Genomic DNA, 22,982 nt, shown 5'->3' on the forward strand with positions numbered 1-22,982 from the left:
GAAAAGATTATGATTGTATCTAGTATATGGAAAATTCTAAAATCAGCCCAATGGGCTGACGATAGTAGGTGTGTGAATGTGTATTAAATGATGTAAAAAGTGCACAAAAATACGTGTTTTTTTTGTCTTTTAGTGTGTTTATCGTCAGCCTAGTGGGCTGACAATAACAAGATCAATAGTATATATATGCCTATATTTTTCAGACGTGGAATACGATCGATGGAAGAAACTGGAATGTGCTATTTTAATTTATAGATGTTCCTATTGAAATACTTCATTCGTCACATATTGATGGTTCTTTTTCGGAACTCGGGTTAGTTTTCAGAACAAAAATGTGATCTATAGTGTTTTTTACGAGCGTCGTACACTTGATTTCTACTCCCAAATAATGTGACACTTTACTGCATCACGTCAAAAATTGTTGACCTGGGTCAAACAATTTTACGGTTGAAACCATGCGCTTTCGTTCTCGATTCTCTCCCTACAATCCCATTATCAATTTTCACTTTCACGAGGTATAATAATTTTGGTTATTCACGAATGATGAAATCATACTGTCGCTCCTTGCGCCGCCTTCAGTGGCTTAGCTCACACAACACATTGGAAGAAGTGTGTAGGGGGTTTGGGCATTTATTTGCGGAAGTCGGAAAGACAAAAAATAAATCCAGTAATTGGTCATATTTAATTAATGTATGCTGCCAAAATTTATTGGACCTTGGGTCGATCTGCTTCTTTTTTTTTTCTTTTTCTTTTTTTCGGAACATAAAAAAAAAAACAAAAAAACAAAACGATGATTTGATCGAGAAAGTTTGCTCCAAGGCTATTTCGCCCGACTTCTGTTTGAAAACACTGAGATCTTATCCCGATAGTACCCATACCGATTTCTCAGATCTCGATAAGATCTCCATCGACTTAGCACTATTTGATGGATTGAAAGCCAATTCGCTGATCGACGCACTTATGAAGCACGCGAGCGATGACGGTCAGAAAAATGTGCTCGATCAAAAACTGCTCCACCTTCGTTCGTGAAGCCATTGTGGACATTAGACTCGCGAAGGGTCATCTGGTCACCCAAGATTATACGAATCTAAAGGAGCGGGCAGAGCTCACCACTGATTTTGGTTTACGACTCCTTTTATACTCTGTGGATCGTGGAACATTTCTTGAACTTCAGAAATAAAGTCACCTTTAAAAATATGAGTGGATTTTAGATACAAGGCTACTATTTGATGTATGTTTAAATTGTGCATTAATTTAGAAAATTATTATAAATTTAAAAAAAAAAAAAAAACAATCTTAATATCACTGGTATTCATGTCCCTTCTCTGAAGGCTTTCTCACTCAACAAACCAAAAAAACAGATTTTGAACTTCTCCTCGCATTCAAATTTTCTCACGTAATTAAATTTTCACCGTTGTCTTCTCTCGCTCCCTCCTCCACGCATCTCACTAGGATCTATTTGAAAATTAGGAAAAGAAAGAGAAAAGAAGAGAAAATACTAATCTAGAAAGAAACAAGAGGGAAAGTTGAAAGAGAAATTGGGAGAAAACTATAATTGGATTTTGAAACTTTTCCTTTTTCTATTCAAGTACCAAACAAGTGAAGGGAAAATCTCAAAAACAGATTATGATTGTAGACAGGGCCAGTTCATAAGTTTTAGAGGCTAGAAGCAAACCTCTTGAATGATGTTTCTTATATCTTCCTTCCCCTTTGACTCCTCAAGCGTCTGCGTTTCTTTCTTCTGTTTTTTTTTTTTTATCGGCTATGCGGCTTTTGTTTTAGGAGTTCTTTTTCTCTCTAATTCCTTCTAACTACTTTTCTCTCTAATTCCTTCTAACTATAAAAAATTTGATAATCCAACATAGATGGTAGCATAGGAGATAGGGCTTGATTAATTGAGTACTTTGCAATCACTGAACTGAAAATATCTTCCAAGCTCCAGCCGTTTCTTTTTTCTTTTCTTTTACTAATGAGTAATTCCATCATTTGGGCCTATTTTGTAGCTCCTAAATTTCAATTTAGCCTATTTTGTGTAAAGGAGGCTAGTGCAAAAAAAATTTGGACCATACATACATACATAAGCCGACCCTGATTGTAGATAGTATTCCTATATTTTTTAGACGTGGAATAAGATTGATGGAGGAAATATTTTTATAGATGTTCCTATGCAAATACTTCATTTGTCTATTGATGGTTCTTTTTCGAAACTCGGGTTAATTTTCAAAACAAAAAATGTGATCTATAGTGTGTATTGTGGTACACCTTATTTCCGCTCCCAAATAATGTGACTTTAGTGCATCACTAGGGATTGACACTTTAGTAATAATATGTTGTTATCTTCTCTCGCTCCCTGCTCCGTGCATCTCATTAGGATCTGTTGGGAACTCAAGAAAAGAAAGAGAAAATACTACTACTTTCGTCCTATAATATTTGTCCGGTTCGCGAAACGAGGACGTAAGAATAATACAATTTTTACAAGAAAAATTCAAATTTGTTTCAACAATTCAGTAGATATCGATGAGTTCTTTTAATTTATAAAAAAAATTAAATTTTTTCTTGAAAGAAATGCAATGTTTTTTAGTCCTCGTTTTGCGGACCGGACAAACGTTTTGGAACGAAGGTAGTATTAATTTAGAAAGAAACGAGAGGGTAAGTTGAAGAGAAATTGGAAGAAAACTAGAATTGGAGTTTGAAGCTTTTCCTTTTTCTATATTTAAGTACCAGACAAGGGAGGGGAAAATCTAAAATTTTCTCTGTTTTCCACAACTTCCAAACATACGGAGTAGCTTAAAAGAGTACTCTTTTCTACTATTATATAAGTGCTTGTTTGGGCGCTTCTTTTTTTGCCTTTTCAACTTCTCATTTTTTCAGTTTTTAGTGTTTGGCTGCGTGTGGGGAAAATGGCTTTTTGTAAAATGAGTTCTCTGTTTTTAAAGATCCAGAGCAAAAGCCAAAAGGGCCTGAGGTCCTTTTCAACTTCTCATTTTCCACTTCTGATGAGCTAACAGGAGAAAAGACCAAATTATCATTTATATTTGGTTTTAGGACTTTTTTATGGTGCTTATTGAAAGGTTTTAGAGTTAAAAATTTACTATGACTGTCTTAGGTAAAATAATCAAAAAAATAAAATCTTCATATCGGTTCAAATGTATTGAAAATTTGAACAGTCAATTTTTTAATTATATTTTTAATATATAAATGGTGTAAAAAGTTTTTTTTAAGAACATAGGTGTAAAAAGCTATGTGTGTGTGCCGATACAATTAAAAACGAAAAAATTTAAAAATTTTGATTAAACCATTATTTATACATAGTATATCCCATAAAATAAATAAACAAGGATAACATGGTAAAAAACTAGGTAATAATTCATTTTCATCACATATTTCTCAATCACTATCAAGTTGCAAAATACATTATGCACATATCATCTAAACACTTTATTAAATTTAAATTATATTCTGACAAAAAGTCAAAAAATTGAAAAATTAAAAAATAAAAAATAAAAAGCCAAAAAGTATGGCTCCTAAATACGCCTAAAAGAATTGTTAAGAAAGAGTAGTACTAGAGAATTTATCTCGCTCATTGGGCGTCATCACGTGCGCGTTGCTTGTATTTGCTCAAATCCAGTTTAAAGGCCCGAGATTCTCTCACGAAGGTGTCCAAAGGGAGTAGTAAAGTACCGCGTCCAAAGGGAGTAGTAAAGTACCGCTTCCAATTGACCTCTCGTCTTCCTCGCAAATCCCAAACCCAATCTCTCTCTCTCTCTCTCTCTCTCTCTCTCTACATATATATATATATATATATATCCATATCTATACGTATATATCATCTGTACTATACCGCCATGGATTCCAGGTTTCGAGCGATTGACGGGAGACCACAGACGTACGCCCCTCATCCTTCGCCGCCAAACGTCAGTTACTTCACAGAACAAGCACGCAGAGGTCCGTACATTTAATTTTCTAACCATTCATCCCTTTCCCTAGTGAATCGAAAAGATCTCATAAGAAATCTCAACTGTTGCAAAAGAGGAATGCAGCAGTAAAATGGAACTTGTTTGGAATCTCAAGAAGTACTTGTATCAGGATCTGTTGTTCAGATCGTAAGTTATGAGTAGTGTTGTTCTCCTTAGCTTTTTGTGTTGGCTTTTTTTCGTCCTTATTTAAAAAAATTCTTGTATGTTAGTTTTACGTCAAAATTTGCGATTTATTGAGGGTGTGTTCCTGACTAAAAATAATTACATATTTTTTTGAACTAATGTGATGTATTTTGAGAGAATGACCTGTCTAGTAAAACGAGAAATTAGTACTTAAAAAAATAAGAACTTGAGCAGAGGGGCTTGATTCATCTTGCTTGACAAATCAGGAAATAAAATATTATGACCTTTTACTCAATTTTTTTGGAAATATAAAACCTGAAAGCCTGAATTTTTGGTTTTTTTTTCTAGGATATTTCCAAAAATATTTGGGTAAAAGAAAAAAAAATTACTTTTCCGATTCCTCTCGTGGAAACAAATCAATAATCCACCAAATTTTTGCCCAAAACAAAAAAATACTCAGATTTTTTTTGAATAAGAACAAAACAAGAAAAAAGCCCAAGAAGTACGGGTTGGATGTGTTCAGTTTGCATATGTACAGTTATTTAGGTGATTTATTGCTTTTTCATGTGTTATTGCGAGGAATTTGCAAAAAGACATAGGTTTTCGAAAAGATGATTTTGCTGTAAAATCAAACTTGATTGTAAATTGTGAACTTCGAAGTAGTGTATCAGGATCGGTGCCATAGATTTACCTAAATGTGTTCAATTTGTATATCTACAGTTTGATTTTGCTGCTTCTTTTTGTTTTCTTTTCTTTTTGATCAGATAGTTTGAATTTTCTTGATTTGGCTGGTTTGTTGCTTTTTCCATGTGTTATGGCTGGTTTGCTGGTTTGTTGCTTTTTCCATGTGTTATGGCTGGTTTGTTGCTTTTTCCATGTGTTATTGTGAAGAATGCTCAAAATATACATATGGGTTTTGGAAAAGAGGAATGTTTCTTAACTCGAACTTGTTTGTGAACTTGAAAAGTAGTGTCAGGATCGGTGGTGTAGATTTATAACTAGATTTTGTTCAATTTGTCAATCTACATTTTGATTTTGCTATTTTTGTCTTTTTCGAACAGAGTTTGATTTTCTGATTTGTTGCTCTTTGTTTGTGATTTGTCATGGTGTTGCTGATAGTGGGATACTCGGGGCCTAACTTCGGAAACACAGCCGAGTGCTTTCGAAACCCTAACCCTATGCACCCTATGCATGTAGCGGTGCAGAGGGAACTCGAGAAAGAGCAGATCAGAGAGGAGATTATTGTGGCCGAGAAAGCCCGAAGGCGAGCACTGGAGGAGGAAGTGAGGAGAGAGATGATGTTAGAGAGAGAAATGGCATTGCGCAGGGGTGGTGGCGATGGTTTCGCAATTTTCTCAGGGTTTGAACCGAGACATTCGGTTATGCAGCATCAATTTGAAGGTAGATCGCTCGAGGAGAGAATCGTATTGGCAATCGAGGAGAGGTTTAGCAACAGTGGTCGACGTGCCGGCATTGGTGGGGGATTTGAGACGGTGCCGTTTCAGCGGATTGCAGAGCCGAAGGTTACTGAGGTCAAACCTACTTCTGAGGTTTGCAAAGAGAAGGTTATTTTCCTGGTCAGTACGACATTAGTATTTTTTGGCCCTCTTCTCCCCTTTTTTCCTCACATTGACTCCCTATATTGTTCTCTCCTCTCTTTTTCTTTTTTTTTTTTATAATTTTTGTTTAAACTGGCTCTCTATATTATTCAGCAAGTGTGTTCCCGGTTAAGTTCTAAATACTTTTAGTCATACCACTTGGTCACGCTATAGGAGCACCCAGAATTTTTGCAACATGGATGCTGATGTGGCGATCAAATGAGGATACTTTGTTTTTGAAAATGGATCCTCTCTGGTAACTGTCCGAGATTGTTGTTGAAGTTGTCTCAGAAGTGTGGGTTCCAAAATGTATGTTATCGTACCGATATGATACTCTTGCATTGTGAGAAAATTTGGACTGTCTGAGACAGTTACTGGAGAGGAACCCAACCCTTTGTTTTTGGGTTGGGCTCCTCTCCAGAAACTGTCCTTGGGAGTCCAATGTTTTTAACAATCGCAAGAGTATCTTAAGTTAAGATACTTTTGTAAGACCTTCACTTTCGTGACAACTCCAGGAATTGTTGCAGTTAGTTACAATAGAGGATTCATTTCCCTTTTATTTATTATTTATTTATTTATTTTAGGGAAGCAGTTCTTAGGCCATACTTTAGGGATCTAATAGCAAAATGACAATAGGAAAAGAGAAAAAGGAAACATCCAAAGTGTACCAGTATTGACCGTAGATCTAAAGTAACTCTACTACTACGGGTGAAGCCTTAAAAGAGTACATGATATAAATGAGAACATTGTTTGGGAAGTTGCACCACAACTCGAACAACATTCATGAAATAAATAGTTGTAAAGCTGACGATAAAAGTACTTGTAACAAAATTCATAGTCTGCAGCCCAGAAGATAGTTTACAACTCTCTTCTTGGCTTCGAAGGCCAAACTAGTAAATTATGTTACAAGAGTTGTTATTGTCAACTTTACAGTTGTTTATGCATGAGTTTTGTGAGAATGGATGTATATAATCCTGAACAATTTTGTCATTGATTCTGTAATCTTCTCATTTAAGGCTCTTCCCAATGTGTAGTAGAGCAATTTTGTTTGGTTTCAGACTTGTGCCTATTTTCGTTTAGAGAGTTTGATTTTGAATAGGGTCACTACATTGAGAACTACGATTAAGTTTTTGTTTCTTTTTGATGTGGAATCTCTAGCATAGTCTAAGTGTTGTAATATAAAATTTCGTACAATGTCATGCATCAATGGTGAGCCATTAGCATCGTTTGATTTCCTTAAGTATTGGCTCAACCAAGTTTTTAAGTACTACATTTGGTGAATTTTTGTTTTGTTTTTTATGTTTTTATATTTTGAAGTGGTGGTATTCTAATTTCACGTTGCTTACATATGTTCGTGATGGAGGAATGTTGATAGGTTACGCACTCCCTTATCTATCTTAGACTCTTGGTTATTAGACTGGTTAGAACCCTTTAAAGTGCTTTAGTCAATCCAACAAAGGGGTGTTGTGATATGGTAGCTCCTCTCCAGTAGCCGTCCTGGATAGTACAATATTTTCTCCCAATGCAAAGAGTATCTTCTTGGGCAGATATTTATGTGGGACAATTCCACCTATACAGTCTGGGGCAATTAGTGAGAGGATCCACTTCCTTGTGACATCCCTAGTGGATATTGGGTGGGGTAGTTGAGAAGGCACTAGCCTCTTCAAGATGTTATGCGTGGAACAATTTCAGCGAAAGTGGTGCTCCTACTGAGATGTTATGCGTGGTGGCCCTGTGGACCTGCAAGTTTAAAGTCGGCCATGAAGGCGAATCATTGTCATTTATTGGGGAGATTTTTTCTCTGGATCACCAAACCTATATGGTCCATGACAATCTTCTGGAATGTTGTGTTAGTGATCTTGGCACATATTCCCAATGAATGGCTTTGCTTATCCTTAGGTTCTGATTTTTCATTTGCAGGTTTAACGTAGGTCCAGGCAACCTCGTCTATATGCAGTAGGTGTGGATGCTTAGCGTCACAGCACATCAATGTTGGCCTTGACTCTTGTGTCTTTCGGATAGGTGGACAAATGTGGGGAACATTAAGATTATGACATTACATTGCTCAACATGGATCTAAAATATAGTAATATGATCTAAAAGTGAAAATATTTTGTAGTTTATTAGAAGTGAGAATACGATACCAATCGTTTAGAGATGTGTAACCCATTGGGTCATTGGTTCATATTTGTTTTGAAGTGTTGCTCATCATAAAGTATGTTTTTGAGATATTAAGTTGGTCTTAATTTCAGTTTTTGAATGTAGTCCTTTTTTATCTGGTACTCCACAGTTATCAAAAGCTTCTCGATGGCCGAGATTCGATTTTGCCGTTAATCACATAGCAAAATTACTTGAGCACTTTGTGTCTTTGAATTGTAAACAGCATGCTTTAGATATTCCATACTCTGTGGAGTTTGGCAGGTTGAGTGTTTTGTTTCATAACTAATTAGGGAAAAGGATTGTTAACAAGTGCACTAGGGCAAAATTGTTTTCAAGCTTGAAATAGTTGTACCTTCTTTAGAATAGTGCATGTTGTAAAGATTGTGCAATCAGCTAATTGGGAAAGAGTTCAGAGAATCTCATGGAAAAGGATTCAAAGCTATGATACAAAATGTTTTATGAGTTATGAGTCATCTCATATTAAATCATGAGATTTAAGTTCACAGAAGTTTATGATTTACAACTTGACTGAATATTGAATCATAACATCATAAACTTGACTGAATATTGAATCATAACCCAATCTTTGGAATCCTAGGTATGTATGCTTTTTACAGAATTCCTGTGATTTCTTTTGGATTTTATTATTTGCGTTGTGAAGCTTGGTCCTCTGAAATTCTAGGGTTTCTAAGTTCTTGTTACAATGATCCAGCTCTTGTCCTTTAGTCTGTTTCCATCCAATGCGTACATATGGGAATCCACTGCTATTTTTCTTGCTGTATTAGTTCTATATTTTTGCGGAGAAACCAATACATTGAATGACGTGTGTAAGTTTACTTGGATGAAAAAATTACTGGGAAACCTGCAGCAGTCTCTGTTCTTGGGTTTAAACTACAGGTTAAAAACTTCCCTCTGTTGAAAACGGCGCTACCCTGTGCATGGTCACAAAAGCAGCAAAACAGATTACCATGGCTGTTATGGTGGTGTTATTGTTAGCAAGGTTGTTGGGAGTTTGATGAGTTCATACTTTGATCTTTATAAAGCCAGAATTGCTGTAGTTTTAGATCACCTTGGCTTAATATGCCGGTGGTTTCTTCATAGAGATCAATTATAGGAAACACAATGTTGTCTTATCCTTCCGCACTTTGCTCATTTCTCTAGCTCTAACTTTCCAAATCATGATCACGTCAATTAAACTTGCTAGCTCATGGTAATCAACCTTGTGGAGAGGGTTTTTAGTATTAAACTGGCTTATGTCTCCATCAACCAACTCCAATTCTCAATAGGCCTTGATGGTTACTTAAGTACATGTGTTTTTGTGCTTGAAAAAGTCACTGATGATGCGTAGGAACAGTCTAAAATCTGTTGTTTTGTATTGTGTCATGTTTCGGGTGCTAATGGCCATGTCTTATTTTAGCCCATGAATGATAGATATTTCTCCAGTTACATGAAATCAATTTCATGTCATCCGGGAAAAAGAGGAAAAAACTATGCCATGAGTCATGGCAGAAAGAATATAAGTCGGAACATACTGCCATACGGGATCAATGCAAGGCATAGCTATAACTGTTGTCGATAACATTTGTCTGTTGTCGACAAGAGTCGTTTGTTGCAGGCTACAGTCTATTAATCAGTTGTAAATTATCTTTTCACATATGAGTTTTTGGAATGTGTATAACCTCTCTTTTTTTGTGGTAATTATGTGTATTTGTATATTCTATTTCCCCTGCTTACAATTAAGTTTGTTGTTAATTATCTTTCACAAGATGAGTTGTTGGAAATATGTATGTCTTTTCTTCTTCTTTTTTCCGGGTAATTACGTGTATATGTATGTGTAATCGTATATCCTATTTGCCCTGCACTAATATGATTAAGTTTGCTGATTGATTGGCATTTGTTCTGTGCCCCCCACCCCCACCCCAACCCTAAATCTTGAATTGTTTTTGACATTGAAACCCATCAATTTCTTGTGTCTTAACTGTGGAAAGATCACTGGTCAATTTCATTTCTTTGAGGCCTTATATTACCTTGGCATTAAGGTTACTCTGCTTGAAGCTTCCCTAAAAATTGCAGTTAACATATTTTCAAAATACTGCTTGGATCCCTGCTTAAAATTTATTCCTTGCAGTGGCATGTTAACACAACTCCACATTTTAGAACTGTGCATATTCAGTTTTTTTGAAAGGTGATTTTCTTCCTTTATGGGCCAGTTGGGCATACTATTGTGTTGCTTCATAATCTTGACAATATATCCTGATCAATAGATATAATCTTGACTATATATGCTGGAGTCCAACATATATCCCCGAGATGGGCAGCCGATATGTGACTGCTTTTTTAAGCCTGCAGAAAAGCTGGGTCTTGGTCCATTGAAATTTTCAACTTATGGGAGACTCTTTATTAAATGCTTAGTATTTACCAAACAATAGAACTTCAATGGCCTGTGGTTTGGCTCGTTTGGAATATCCTTTCGTGCCACATAAACAGTAGGAAGGATGTCTTATTGCAAGGATTGATGTGCAGAGGACAATGCAGTATGCACTTCGCTCGTGTGGTCTTTTTGAAATATGCGAGTTGAGTTGAAATTGCTGCAATATTTCTTTGTTATTGTTTTACTAAAATATTTACTTGCCAAAGAACTATCGTAAGATTGCTGCTTAACTTCTAAGAGAACTCACTCCCAAGCCCAAACCAACGGAGGTGTTGAGTTTGAATTGGGTAGTTTGATGGATCACTAAATTAGAGGAATTTATTTGGTTTAGTTCATGAAAACGTTATTATTATTGTGCAAGTACTTGGTTATTGTCATTGTTGGAATATTCCATTGCAGGCTAAGCCCGAGGGGAGTACATCTGGGACAAAGCGTAAAGCTGCAACTCCACCAACAGTATGTGCTACTGAGCCTCCATCAGTTAGTCCAAAGAAGAAACGCAAAGAGGAGTGGAGTTGTGCAATATGCCAAGTTAGTGCGACAAGCGAGCGAGGCTTAAACGAACACCTTCAGGGGAAGAAACATAAGTCCAGGGAGGCGGGACTTATAACGCAAAAGGCAGGCAAGAACTATGCCATTGGGCTTTTCCCTAAGAAAACTTCCAAGCCCATTAAGCTTGTGGAGCCCACCAATAATAAGAACTTGGAGCAGCTGCAAAAGTCAAAGCCCGAAGATGTAAAGCCTAATAATGATTTGGCGTTGGTGGTGTATGCTAGTGATTCGAAGAACAAGAATGGGGACTCGGAGAAAATGCAGGACAAGGATGCAGATTGGAAGAAGATTCAGAAGAACAAGAACAGGTTTAAGTTCTGGTGCGAAATGTGTCAGGTCGGAGCCTTTTCTGAGAAAGTGCTACATAGACATATGAGGGGAAAGAAGCATTTGGGAGGGCTCCAGAGACTTGAAGAAAAGAGCATATCTGGAGTAGCAGCTAATCTGGATGAGGCAACCCAAGTTGGTCTCAAAGATGAAGAAACGATGGAAAATGAGAATTTGGAGGGATATGCTGATGGGGAGGTTGAGGAAAATCTGTAGCCAGCGATTGATGAGGTTCATATGCTGTAGACGGATGCGGGATGAGTACGGGAAAGACAAAGACTTTGATATGAATGGGCCTTGATGGTTACTCAAGTACATTTGTTGAAAAAGTCACTGATGATGCTTAGGAACAGTCTAGAAGCTGTTGTTAATTTCCTCCACTGTATTAGTTGGTATGTATAGATAGAAAAAATTATTGAGGACTGTGCGCAGGGGTTGTAAAGTCCCTAAACGAACAAGCTTGTTTTCGACATTGAAACCCATCAAATTTGTTTTGCCTAATTGTTGAAAGATCACTGTTCAATTTCATTTCTCTAGGCCGTATATTACCTAGGCAGTTAAGGTTACTGTGCTTGAAGCTTCTCTACTAATTGCAGATAAGCATATTTTCAAAAAACCTGCTTGTATCCCTGCTGAAACTTTCTCCCTTTGCAGTGACATGTTAACAAAACCCACATTTTAGAATTGTGCATATTCAGTTTTCTATATGGAGGATGATTTTTTCCCTTTACGGGCCAAGTTGGGCATGCTATTGCGTTGCCTCGTATAATCTTGACGATATATCCTGATCTATAGATATAATCTTGGCAATATATTTTGAGTCCAACAATATATCCTCGAGAAGGGCGGCCCATACACGATTGCTTTTTGTGCTCCAAACCCGGCCGGCAGAAAAGCTAGGTCCTTGGCCATTTACCTACAATATAGTAACTTCAATGGTATGTGGGTCTCAAAATTGGCTCGTTGGGAATACTCTTTCGTTTCGGATAAACTATTAGGATGTGTTTTTGCAAGGATTGATGCGCAGAGGGCGATGCAGTATGCACCTTGCTCGTGTAATCTTTTCGAAGCATGAGAGTTGAGTTGACATAGCTTTAAGGTTTCTTTGTTATTCCTTGCTAACTTGCCAAAGAACTAATACCAATTTTATCACAAGATCGCTGCTTAACTTCCTTTTAAGAGAACTCACTCCCATGCCCAAACCAACTGAAGCGTCGAGTTTGGATTGGGCAGTAAGAAATAGCGCTGCTCAATCCAAACCAAACACGTTAGTCAGTTTCGGCTTTTCGGTGCATTCCAGCCATTGCATGACATCCAACTAGAAATGAACCAAAACACCTGTACAAATTGGGTACAGAGGAAGAAAATATAGAAGAAGAAGCAAGATCCAAAAGAAACAACAGTTACGAAGTCTAGGAGGTAACAAAGCCAATTTGAGTAATTGCAGTATAAGCCTTTTACACACCGTCAAATCTGCTTGAGATATATTCATGAAATCAGATGTTCATGGTGAAACACAAATATGGTTCCTCGGTAAATATTCCTACCATTGCCGTCTATATTGGACATATAAAAGCTATGTTTTCCTTTACAACAAGAAGAAAAGAAAGCATGTAAAATCCAGTAGAAAGACTTACACGAACAGTTTTAAAGCGGGGCATATTTTTTACCCCATTCCTCCAAATACCTATTGCAATTGAAGAACAATAACTCAAACCTTCAAAGCAACCTGATCCTGCCATGAAATCTTCCTCTTTCCCACGCGATTCGGGCCATTACCAAGATTCCTACAAGCGGATAAGTTCAAATCGTTGAGGTGGTCGTCGGCTCCACCTCCGATCGATTTTTTGGTTGACTTCTCTATTCTTAATGGTTCATAAATATCCTGTGATTCCTCCTCTCCCTGAAGAAAATCATATGCGAACCCATTAGAGAAAATATATGGTATCATTTGGAAATACGTAGTTCACAAATTTCTAGGAGTTTACCGAGATCTGGTTTAAGTCGAAAACTGGAGCTCGGTTTTGCGCAACATTTTCCCTCCCGATATAAGACCTTTCCATCTGGTTTAGATCAAAGGATTGAGGCTGGTTTCGGCGAGTAGATTCTTGTCTGCTATATAAACTTTCCGTCTGATTCAAATCAAGGGTAGGGGTTCGATTTCGGAAGTTAGTCTGCTTGCCACCATACATTCTATCCTTCTGGTTTAAGTCAGAGGCTGGAGTTCTGTATCTAAGAGAAGCTTCTTTTCCACCGTGTATCCTATCCTTCGAGTTTAAGTCAAGAACTGGACTTTGATTCCGACGAGCATATTCCTTTGCAATGGAAATCTTTTCCTTCTTATTGGCATCCTTTCTACTGTGATTTTTCTCCTTCGCAGCCTTCTTGCCCTGAGTTTCAAAATTTTGCTTTTGAACCAGTCCTTGTCTCTGAGGGGGTTTTGCAGTCACTAGGTAATTGTATCGTCGCCGGAGAAACCTGCCATTCGGAATAAAAAATCACATCCCAAGTCCTATTTCACCATCTAAGCTTATATGAAGTCCGACACTCCGACTCCGACTAATAATCAAAGGAGCACTATAGAGAACAACATACGGCACACCAACATATCATATTGAAGTAGTATCCAAACATTTTTTAATCACTCGAACAACAATCTGACTAAGTTGAAATGAACTAGACAAAATTACAAATAGCTCCTTTGAGGATAAGAAAACTGGTTTAGTGACTCCACAAAGTAGTAGCCTCAAGCTCGAAACTATAACCTCAACTTTAATAGGTCGAAGCTAACCAATAACGGGTGACCCCGTGATAGATGTGGACTAAAATTTCATGAAATTTTGTTGGACACAAAAATAACCATGAACAGCAAACCAGTTACATCAAATATGAGTTATATAGTAGAACAAAACATATGGCCAAAAATTAAGCCTGAGAAAAGACAACAGCCCAAACTCAAAAGTAACTAGAGCGTATGCATTAAGAGAAAAAGCATACCGGACTTCGGCCAGTAGGGTTAATTTCCTGAGTTTCATGGTCTCCAGCTTGTTTTTCATGTCATCAGCTTCCTGCAAAATGCTTGGTTTAGTAGTTACCCATAGCTAATTTGTTAAAATGGGTTGAAAACAAGTTGGGTAACTAGTGCCCTAGGCAGAAAATCCAAAGTACATAAACGACTCATTAAGAAGGGATCAGCACCACATAACATCAAGATCAGCAGACAAGGGGCAAGAAAGGAAGAAACAAACATTAAAAAAATCCACTAGATCAGATGTCCTCCAAAATGTTTTTTTTTTTTTTTTGTGGAACTGAGAAAATATAAAACCAAGTTTGAGGGGGACAAAAAGAAAAGGAAAATTAATGACAAACTCTAACAAAAGTGATCCAAGAGAATTTAGGTGTCTGGATCATAACAGCATGGAATAAGAGATAGAATACAAGGAAGAACTGATCTAAACCTTGAAACATAACAGCATGAAAGAAAGAGAGAGAGTTGTAGAAGGGAATATCAAAAACAAAAAAGAAAGTTGGAAAGGCCCTTCCTCACAAAAATAAGCAGATCAAAGGAAAGAAACAACAGTGTACTATTTGACAAGCACAAAAAATCATGAACACAAAGATCAAAGGTTAGGTATACTATTTGATGACAAGGAACTTGCAAGGCCCTTCCTCACAAAACCTTCACATATAGAATAGCAATAGATCCATACAATATTTCCAACACTAACTAAGATTTGTGGAAAGAGCCCAAGAAAAACAGGAAGAAGAAATACACATAAACACAAGTCATGAGATCTCAGACATATAGATCCAACCCAGATAAATTAGTACTACAGGTCATAAAAAGGGGGAAAAAGCAGATATATACAAACCAAATTCAGAAAAAAACCCCTAGATCTCCAACAAAAAAGGATCAAAACCCAGAAAAAGGTTGTACCTTGTGCAATTCCTGGTAGTCCTGGATAAGAGTCTGATGCTTGAATATGGCCTTAGAAACCTCAAATTGACCATAACTTGATGAATCCAAAGCAACCCCTTTCATCTTCTTATTAGACATCATCGGATCCCCAAAAATAAAAACAACCCACTACCCAAGAACAAATATAAAATCGAAATAAGAGAGAAACAGGAGAATATGTGACGTATCGCAGAGAGAGAAAGAAAGAGGTACGGAGAGGGAGAAAGAAAGAGAGGTGGGCAAGAAATAATGATGAAGGAAAGGAAGGGTAAAGAAAGATAGAAGAAGAGAGAGAGAGAAAGAGAGAAGAAGGTTCTTGGTTCGCTGTTTTCTCTGTGCACGAAACTCTGACCAAGACCAAGGCCCAAGAAGCCCACATAAATTGGGGGAAAACATGGTAGTAGCATAGTAGGTTGTAGTTTTGAGACCCAATTGGAAGTGTGATGAAGATGGGGTGGATTCTTTTTTGGGGGTTGCAGAAGGGTATTTGTGGCAACATGACTTTTGGGTTGTCTATGCTTTGTGTGAGGTTGGTTTGGTGGAGGACGTTTGAAGACAGCTCTCTTCTTTCTTCCATCTAGAGATAGATTTCTCTCTTTTTTGTGGGTTTTTTTTCTTCTACATAAATTTTGGTACAGCTGGGCCACTGGAGAGAGAGATAGAGAGAGAGAGAGAAAGAGTTGGGTGGGGTGTGGACTCTTTCTTTTGTTTTTTTGATGGGGAGAGGGGGTAGCGTGGAGTTTCTTGTTTCTTCTGGAGAGAGAGAGAGAGAGAGAGAGAGAGAGGAGATGGTGCTGAAAAATCAAAGCCAGGGTAAATGAATTTGGGGGATGCTGTTTCCTGGGATGTGTTGCAGTTGTTTTTTTAGGCTTTTGATGATGGTTTTCCACGTTATCACGGACGGCCAATGGCTCAAATTACTCATTTACCCTTCTGCTTTCTTCCCTGACGAACTCCGCATGTAATCCAGTAAGTTTTTATTTTTTATACAACTCAGATGTCCCTCCTAGCCTACGTACACCTCGATTAATTTTGGACACAACTCTTATCACCCACATGTTGTTCTAATTAAAGTTTTGCTCCGTATAATGAACTTCCAACAAAAGATCTGATAACAAATTAGAGGTTTCGAATCTGAGACCAACGAAATTTTACTTTCAAAGACTTGAAATTTTACATCTGTTATCAAATTTTGTTTCCCATATAAAAAATATACAGATAATTTTTGGTTGGCATCTTCTTCACCCCTTAGTTTTTTTAGTGGGTCTCCAATTCTTCATTAATCTCTCATCAATTTTGAATTCTAATGAGAAAAAAAGAAAAAGAAAAGAATGGGAGTTCAAATAGTTTACCTTAGTAGATTCACCATCCACAAAACCAAGGTATTTGCCTGCCTTTGGACTTAGAAGCTTGCCACCTCTATGGCTTCAGGTTTCAAACCTCAAAAATGCTACCAACTATTGTACGGCTAAGCCATATGAGATGTAATTAGCTCATCTCTGATAGAACCTCCAGCTTGTACACAATAAGATTAGTTTTTCGAGAATTAGTTGAATTAGGCTCCATTCCGAAAAGGAAAATAAGTACTTATTTTTTAAGAAGGCAATTTCAAGCTCAAAAATCATGTGCTTACGCAAATTATTTTCCTATGAATATGGATCTTGTTTGATAGATCTCATCGAGATCTTTAATACGATGCAAAAAAAAATTAAAAAATTATTTTTCATTTACATTATTTTTGAGTTTGAAAATGTGAAATAAGTACTTATTTTTTAAGAAGGTGTTCTGGAACGGGGCCTTACACATAAGTTGACTCCAATTCTTTAAATTATCAAAAACTCATAAGTTGACTCAAGCTCTCTAAATTATCAAAAATTGTCGACTAATCATCCACAAGAGTTGTTATGGGTGCTCTTGATCTAGTTGTCTTCCAATAAATTTTTGTTTTTGTTTTTTATTTTTGTCGGCCAAAGTTAGTATGGTTAGAATTGTTAGATTAACACATTAAGAGGAATTGAACTTCTTACCTCCTTACTCGTACTATTTAAGTTCACTTTTGATGCTGTTGGGCCAAAAGCCGCTTGACAATAAATCTTTTGTTATTTAAAGAACGTCCGACGGTAATCTATGGAACTTCTTCTGGGACAAATATAATTCAGAGAGCAGCAAGAGTTGCATATTTAATCCACTTTTGTACCTGTAAATTTAACTATAAACTATTTTGGTTCTGTTTTCAGCTTCTGCATTTTGATTTAGTAATTCTTATTTACCATGTCCTCATAATTCTGGAGAAAAAAAATTTCAAATTCATACCTAACTCCTGGACCACTGGTTTGCTAGCATCCCCACTTGCCCACCAAAGCTTCAAATGTTGAGTTGGTTACCGAATTTGGGGTCGGAAGCAAAGAAGTTGGAAGCCCGTTCCTACTTATTTTTTAAGAAGGCGATTTCAAGCTCAAAAATTATGTGTTTACACAAATAATTTTTCGATCAATATGGATCTTGTTTGATAGATCTTATTGTGATCTTTTATACGGTGCAAAAAAAATTAAAAATTTATTTTTTATTTACATTATTTTTGAATTTGAAAATGTGAAATAAGTACTTATTTTTTAGAAAGATGTTCTGGAACGAGAAACAGAACCCATTGTTAGAGTGGATCCCTGAATTTCAAAATAGAAGAGGGGGCAAAATTGGAAAATTCATCCTGAGTGCGATGGAGACTTGTGCTGGAACCTTCAAAATTGCTCCTTCTAGCTCACCTCCATCTGTAAACAGTATATAGGTTGATGATCAAGTAGGAGAGAGAAAGGCACAACAAAAAGTCTATTTAGGATAAGTTTTAAGGGAACGCGGCGTTGTGCGGCTGGTGCACAGGCTAAGATGTCTGTTCGACAATTCAACGATTCAGATTTTATCTCAACAAATGAACAGTTTGAATGTTACATTATGCCGAGATGAGATTTCTAAACCATTAGATTACCAAACGAACGGCTCGGAGGCTGCGCACCAACCGACTAGTTTGATAGTAATACATCTCATAGTAGTTTTTAAGATACGTACACATGATCTACACAAGAAAAATCATAAAAATGAGATGACATTTAATTGTGGTTAATCATTTAACAAATTGTCGGCCATCCCCAGTATTTATCTTCGTTACTTTAATGTTGGATGTAGAGAGAGAAAGAGAGGATGGTTTGAATATGAAAATCTCATTCACGGAGGAGCCGTGATTAAGGTTTACGACGCTCAATTTCAGTCATCCAAAAGTGTTTTGAACGATCCAGATTGAGAATAATATGTTACTATTAATAAATTATTCTCAATTCAAATTGTCCAAAACGTTTTTGGACGGAGGCGCATAGCCATTCACGGCTTGTCTCTTCATGAATTGCCCTTCTGCAAGTTCAGTTGGAGAAATGATCATTTCATGACATTCAAGTTTTGAGTAGAAATTTTCAGTGCTGCAGCTTTTCTTTTGTTCGTAGGATTGGTAATAATGTTGCTCATGTGTTGGCAGACAAGGGTTTGGGGTATAGTCTATGGACGGAAATCCACCGTTGTGGTTACTTGGTCCCCTTTCTAGGTACGGGTCTTCCGATTGATGTATCGTTTTGACTTATTAATAACATCCGTTATCATTGTGGAAAAAAAAAAAGTTTAGTTGGAGAAAGATTAATGATCATCATGGAGTGGGGCTATGGCTTTGATTCTAGTAGTTTTATTTTACTTTATTTTTCAAAAAAAAAAGTGCAATTACGTTATTGGAAGTATAGTAAAGCAAGGTAAAGTTATAAATAAATTAAAAAAATGAAAGTACGTCAAAATTCTGTTCTTGATGAATCAAATAAATTCTTGTACGAAGGTGATAAAAAAATAAGTAGAATAATAAAGAAGAAAAAAACTCACTACACACTTGCAGATATATATCCCAATTATAAAATCAGAGTGAAGTTTATTATGGACTAACTCCAAAATAATTGATAACATCTGAAAGGTTTCGAATTTGATACTTTAGGGTGAGCAAACCCTCAAGTCCCTGAGTTTTGACCACTACTCCAACCCTTGGTTTTTCGTTTGGGCAAATTACAATATTGGTCTCTGTCTATCTAACAAAATTTCACTGTGATCCTATTCCTAGCTAGTAGTTTTAATTTACTACTGTATTTTCAAAAAAATGAAATTATGTGATTGGAGGTAGAGTATATCGAGATAAACTTTTGAAAAATGAGACCATACATCAAAAATTTGGTTCCTCATGAATCAAACAAATTCTTGTATTAAGGTGATAAATAAATAAAAAGAAAAACCCTGAATATGCCTCATATGCTTGAACAACACGATCAAGGCTTTTTTTTTTTTTACTTGGTCCAATAGTCACACAACCATTGACTCGTAACTGGTATGCTAAATTCGAACGCAGGAGTATTCACCATATGATTCATATTTATTGAAAAAGATGGACAACCTATTTTCGAAAGCACATTTATTGTTAATTTTTCGTAAAAGAATTGTATCATATGGTTCGAATAAGTATTGTAGAGACCCGTATTTTAGGCCTATATTTTTTTTATATAATTGTACGGTTTGTGGGATAAACGGTGTGGATATATGGAATGACGTATTCGTAGAAGGATATAAAGGTAAATAGATGAGAGGTGCATGTGTGAGTGTGTGGTGTGAGGGCATGAGATTATTTCCCCCACCTCTATTATTTCCAGGGAATACTTTCCCCTTTTCATTTTTTCTTCCCTCGGCTGTCTCTCTCTCCGGCTCTCATCTCTCTCTCCCGAACTCTCCACCAAAGCCCACCAAATTGGTGCAAAATCCATACAAACCCACCTCCATTTTGACTTCTATACGCGACCCCAGCCTTGAATCTCGTGGGTCTTGCTTGGAGGAGGAGTATTCAGTTGTTTTTCGAAGTTTGGAGAGCTAGGGCTTCCTCAACTTGCGTGGGTTTCGCTTCTCGACTCGAGATAGGGAATTCTACCTCTCTTTATATGTTTTATGAGTGATTTGGTGCATGAATCGTGCTTGTAATGTCGTGTTTAAGTTTGGATTGAAAATTCGTAGTTGCTGTCAGAATTGTCTGTTTTTTTCCTGGATTCCTACCGGTAGGCCCGTCCTTTCTACCGGTAGAACGTTGTTACTTTACCAAGAAATCGATTCCCTACCGGTAGGAACTCTTCACCTACCGGTAGAACGATTGAGAAATTCCTTCGTAACCAGCTCAAACGTACAGCAGCAGCTCAAAAGCTGCTCAACGAATTCAATTTCTACCGGTAGGAATTCCTTACCTACCGGTAGGTCATCAAGCCGGTAGGTCATCAAGTACAAAAATTGTTTCGTAGGTCATCAAGCCGGTAGGTCATCAAGTACAAAAATTGTTTCGTTCAACTGTTGACCTTTCTGTTCCCAATTTCTACCGGTAGGAACTTCTCACCTACCGGTAGGTCAAGTGCTTCTACCGGTAGGAACTTTTTACCTACCGGTAGGTCAAGCGGTTTTGTTCAGATGTTGGCCCTTTTGTTTTCAAGTTCTACCGGTAGGAGTTGCCTGCCTACCGGTAGGAGATTAGGGATTTTAGTATCTTTCAGCTGCTTCCCTATATCTTTCAAGTCACATGTCGAAGCTTTTCATCGACTCTAATGAGTTTGTTGTGTATTCTTCCAAGCGTTTTGGTGAGTATTGCTCGTTTCTCACTTAGAGTGGCATCCAATGGATTAGAGTGAACATGTCTAGGGATTCGATGAGTGGTATTGCAATCCGTTCTCTCTCTCGACTCGTAAGATTCTTAGATTCCTTTAGTACATGCTTTTATGGACTCCGAGTATAGAAACTAGATAATCGGGCATCGTAAAGTCTAGTCGTGGGTTGATATGTGGTGTGCGAAGGTACAGGGTGTACTTAGGGGTACGGTGAGGACGTGTGTATTGGAGTATATGCAATATGGTAGATTGTTGGTCTTATAATACCATGCGATTGATTAAATGGTCTTTGGATTCAATTGAATGAATGGATGTTTGTGAAATGGGAAGCGGAATGAAAGTGAATAACTAATGGACAGAGTATTGTAGGATTTTATGTATGGGCTTAGTACGTCATGTAAGATGCGGGTATGTGAACAAAAGAGGAGGCATAAATGTGTACATTTGTGGAATCACGTAATGATTAACTAAACATTCAGTGATATAACCGTCAAAGGGATGATGAAATTGATTATGAAATGATGTCGATTGTGAAAAGTGTGAAAGGTGACCCAAGTGGTCGTTATTGAGGGAAAAGACTCGGGGTGACCCTGTGCTCGAGGGAACTAGACCCGAGGTGACCCAACTGATTCATATTATTGAAGGAAAAGACTCGGGGTGACCCTACGCTCGAGGGAACTAGACCCGAGGTGACCCCAACTGATTATTATTATTAAGGGAAAAGACTCGGGGTGACCCTGCGCTCGAGGGAACTAGACCCGAGGTGACCCTAGTGATGATTGATGGGAAATACCGGATTAAAAGAAAAGAAAGATTTTGCAATAAAAGGATTTAATGAAAGATCAATGTGGACACGAAAAAGATTGTACTACCGTACAAAGAGTAATAAGATGTTTTGATTTGATCATAGACAAATGTGGAACGACGTGAGTTTGTTAATGTACTTAGTTAAAGAACCAAATGGTTAGTGACATTGATGTGAAGTCTAGGACTCTTAGGCGATAATTCGCAGCCTGTTGGTAGTCATTTGTAGTATAGGCGTATCTGTCAGTACTCATCCATTCTCGGTGTATGGTGCATTCAAATTACATATAGCTTGAGCTTAGAATTTTCTACTGGGCTAGTGTAGCTCAACCAAATCTTTCTTTTCAGGTTCTGATGCCGGGCAATAGATTGCATGCATTGTGTGCTTGACAGTAAAAGACTTTTGGAAGCTGACATCACTGGTTATTTCATCATCTTTGTGAAGATCTCAATTCGTTAAAGATGGTTTTGTAAATAATTACTATTGAATTTTCTTTTGACTAAAGTTGTAATTATCAAAACTTAAGGGCTTGTTTGTAAATTAAACAGGTGAGAAACTCATTTGGGTAACGTATATGATATGCGAGGTTTCTCTTTTATTGAAATGTATTATTTAATTATGTTGAAAATCGAGGGCATGACAAGTATGGAACTTATTTAATTTTTTTTTACAAATAATTATCCCAACAAAGTTTACAAAATAAAACATGTTGTGGTTTTGGTCCCAGAAAAATTCTAAAATAAATCCTATGCATCAAAAGTATATTAAGAAGAGAGACTCGAACACCCAGAGATGCCGAATTTACAAAACCAAAGGGAGAACCCATGAATCGAGCTCAATCTCAAGGGGTTAGTTTGATGGTCAAAACCTGACACATAAGAAGAGTTTGCTCCCTCTTGAAGTCTTAAGTTTAATACTTAGGTGGCATCGAGTTCTTTAGGGAAATTATTTAATACTCTCGGTATATACTTTCTCCCCTTACTTAACATGTGGGACTTATGCGGAACGCACTTGTAGATCCCATATGTTATGTGAGGGAAAAGAGTACACCATGAGAGTAATGAATAATCACTCCTTCTTTAGGGCTAGTCCATCGGAGTTTTGCCCTAATTTAAGTTGATGCGACAGAATTAGTCCCTCTAAATTAGTTAAGGTGCGCAAACATGAAGCGAAATCTGCCTCAAGGGTTGGAGAACACGATCGAGTCCATCTCATGGACTTGACGAAAAGAAGTTTCAATGCAACGCTCTCTCACACAATATGAACCCATGCACGTATGGATCTACAACTCATACGAGTGAGGTATTACAAATGGGGAAAATTTACAAATAACCGTT

At 37.2% G+C, this 22,982-nt stretch overlaps 2 protein-coding genes across 3 annotated transcripts; one reads left to right on the plus strand and one right to left on the minus strand.

Annotated features, from left to right (window-relative positions):
* The first annotated feature begins 3,598 nt into the window (after nucleotides 1-3,598).
* On the plus strand, nucleotides 3,599-11,696 carry LOC131303324 (uncharacterized). Of its 2 annotated transcripts, none has more exons than XM_058330138.1 (3): nucleotides 3,599-3,945; nucleotides 5,220-5,677; nucleotides 10,689-11,696. In XM_058330138.1, exons 1-3 carry the CDS (start codon nucleotides 3,846-3,848, stop codon nucleotides 11,382-11,384), a joined length of 1,254 nt encoding a protein of 417 aa, XP_058186121.1. In that variant the 5' UTR covers nucleotides 3,599-3,845; the 3' UTR covers nucleotides 11,385-11,696. The 2 variants fall into 2 exon arrangements, with proteins under 2 accessions (XP_058186121.1, XP_058186128.1); XM_058330145.1 differs by having other exon boundaries at nucleotides 3,665-3,945; nucleotides 5,220-5,665.
* A 1,132-nt stretch (nucleotides 11,697-12,828) lies between these two features.
* On the minus strand, nucleotides 12,829-15,962 carry LOC131303337 (uncharacterized). The gene is made up of 4 exons (XM_058330157.1): nucleotides 15,106-15,962; nucleotides 14,166-14,236; nucleotides 13,157-13,646; nucleotides 12,829-13,071 (listed from the first exon to the last, which is right to left on the minus strand). Exons 1-4 carry the CDS (start codon nucleotides 15,226-15,228, stop codon nucleotides 12,880-12,882), a joined length of 876 nt encoding a protein of 291 aa, XP_058186140.1. The 5' UTR covers nucleotides 15,229-15,962; the 3' UTR covers nucleotides 12,829-12,879.
* Nucleotides 15,963-22,982: the final 7,020 nt, after the last annotated feature.

The sequence above is a fragment of the Rhododendron vialii genome, chromosome 1a (assembly GCF_030253575.1).
Source record: "Rhododendron vialii isolate Sample 1 chromosome 1a, ASM3025357v1".
In the NCBI taxonomy this organism is placed as follows: domain Eukaryota; kingdom Viridiplantae; phylum Streptophyta; class Magnoliopsida; order Ericales; family Ericaceae; genus Rhododendron; species Rhododendron vialii.

What these genes read in the sequence shown, in the direction of transcription:
- LOC131303337 (XM_058330157.1), bottom strand. Translation starts at nt 15,228, where the DNA reads ATGATGTCTAATAAGAAGATGAAAGGGGTTGCTTTGGATTCATCAAGT. An exon ending in ACTACCAGGAATTGCACAAG is followed by an intron (nt 14,237 to 15,105) that starts GTACAACCTTTT and finishes AGCATTTTGCAG; the next exon opens with GAAGCTGATGACATGAAAAA. An exon ending in ACCCTACTGGCCGAAGTCCG is followed by an intron (nt 13,647 to 14,165) that starts GTATGCTTTTTC and finishes TCCGAATGGCAG; the next exon opens with GTTTCTCCGGCGACGATACA.
- LOC131303324 (XM_058330138.1), top strand. Translation starts at nt 3,846, where the DNA reads ATGGATTCCAGGTTTCGAGCGATTGACGGGAGACCACAGACGTACGCC. An exon ending in CACAGAACAAGCACGCAGAG is followed by an intron (nt 3,946 to 5,219) that starts GTCCGTACATTT and finishes TGTTGCTGATAG; the next exon opens with TGGGATACTCGGGGCCTAAC. An exon ending in AAGAGAAGGTTATTTTCCTG is followed by an intron (nt 5,678 to 10,688) that starts GTCAGTACGACA and finishes ATTCCATTGCAG; the next exon opens with GCTAAGCCCGAGGGGAGTAC.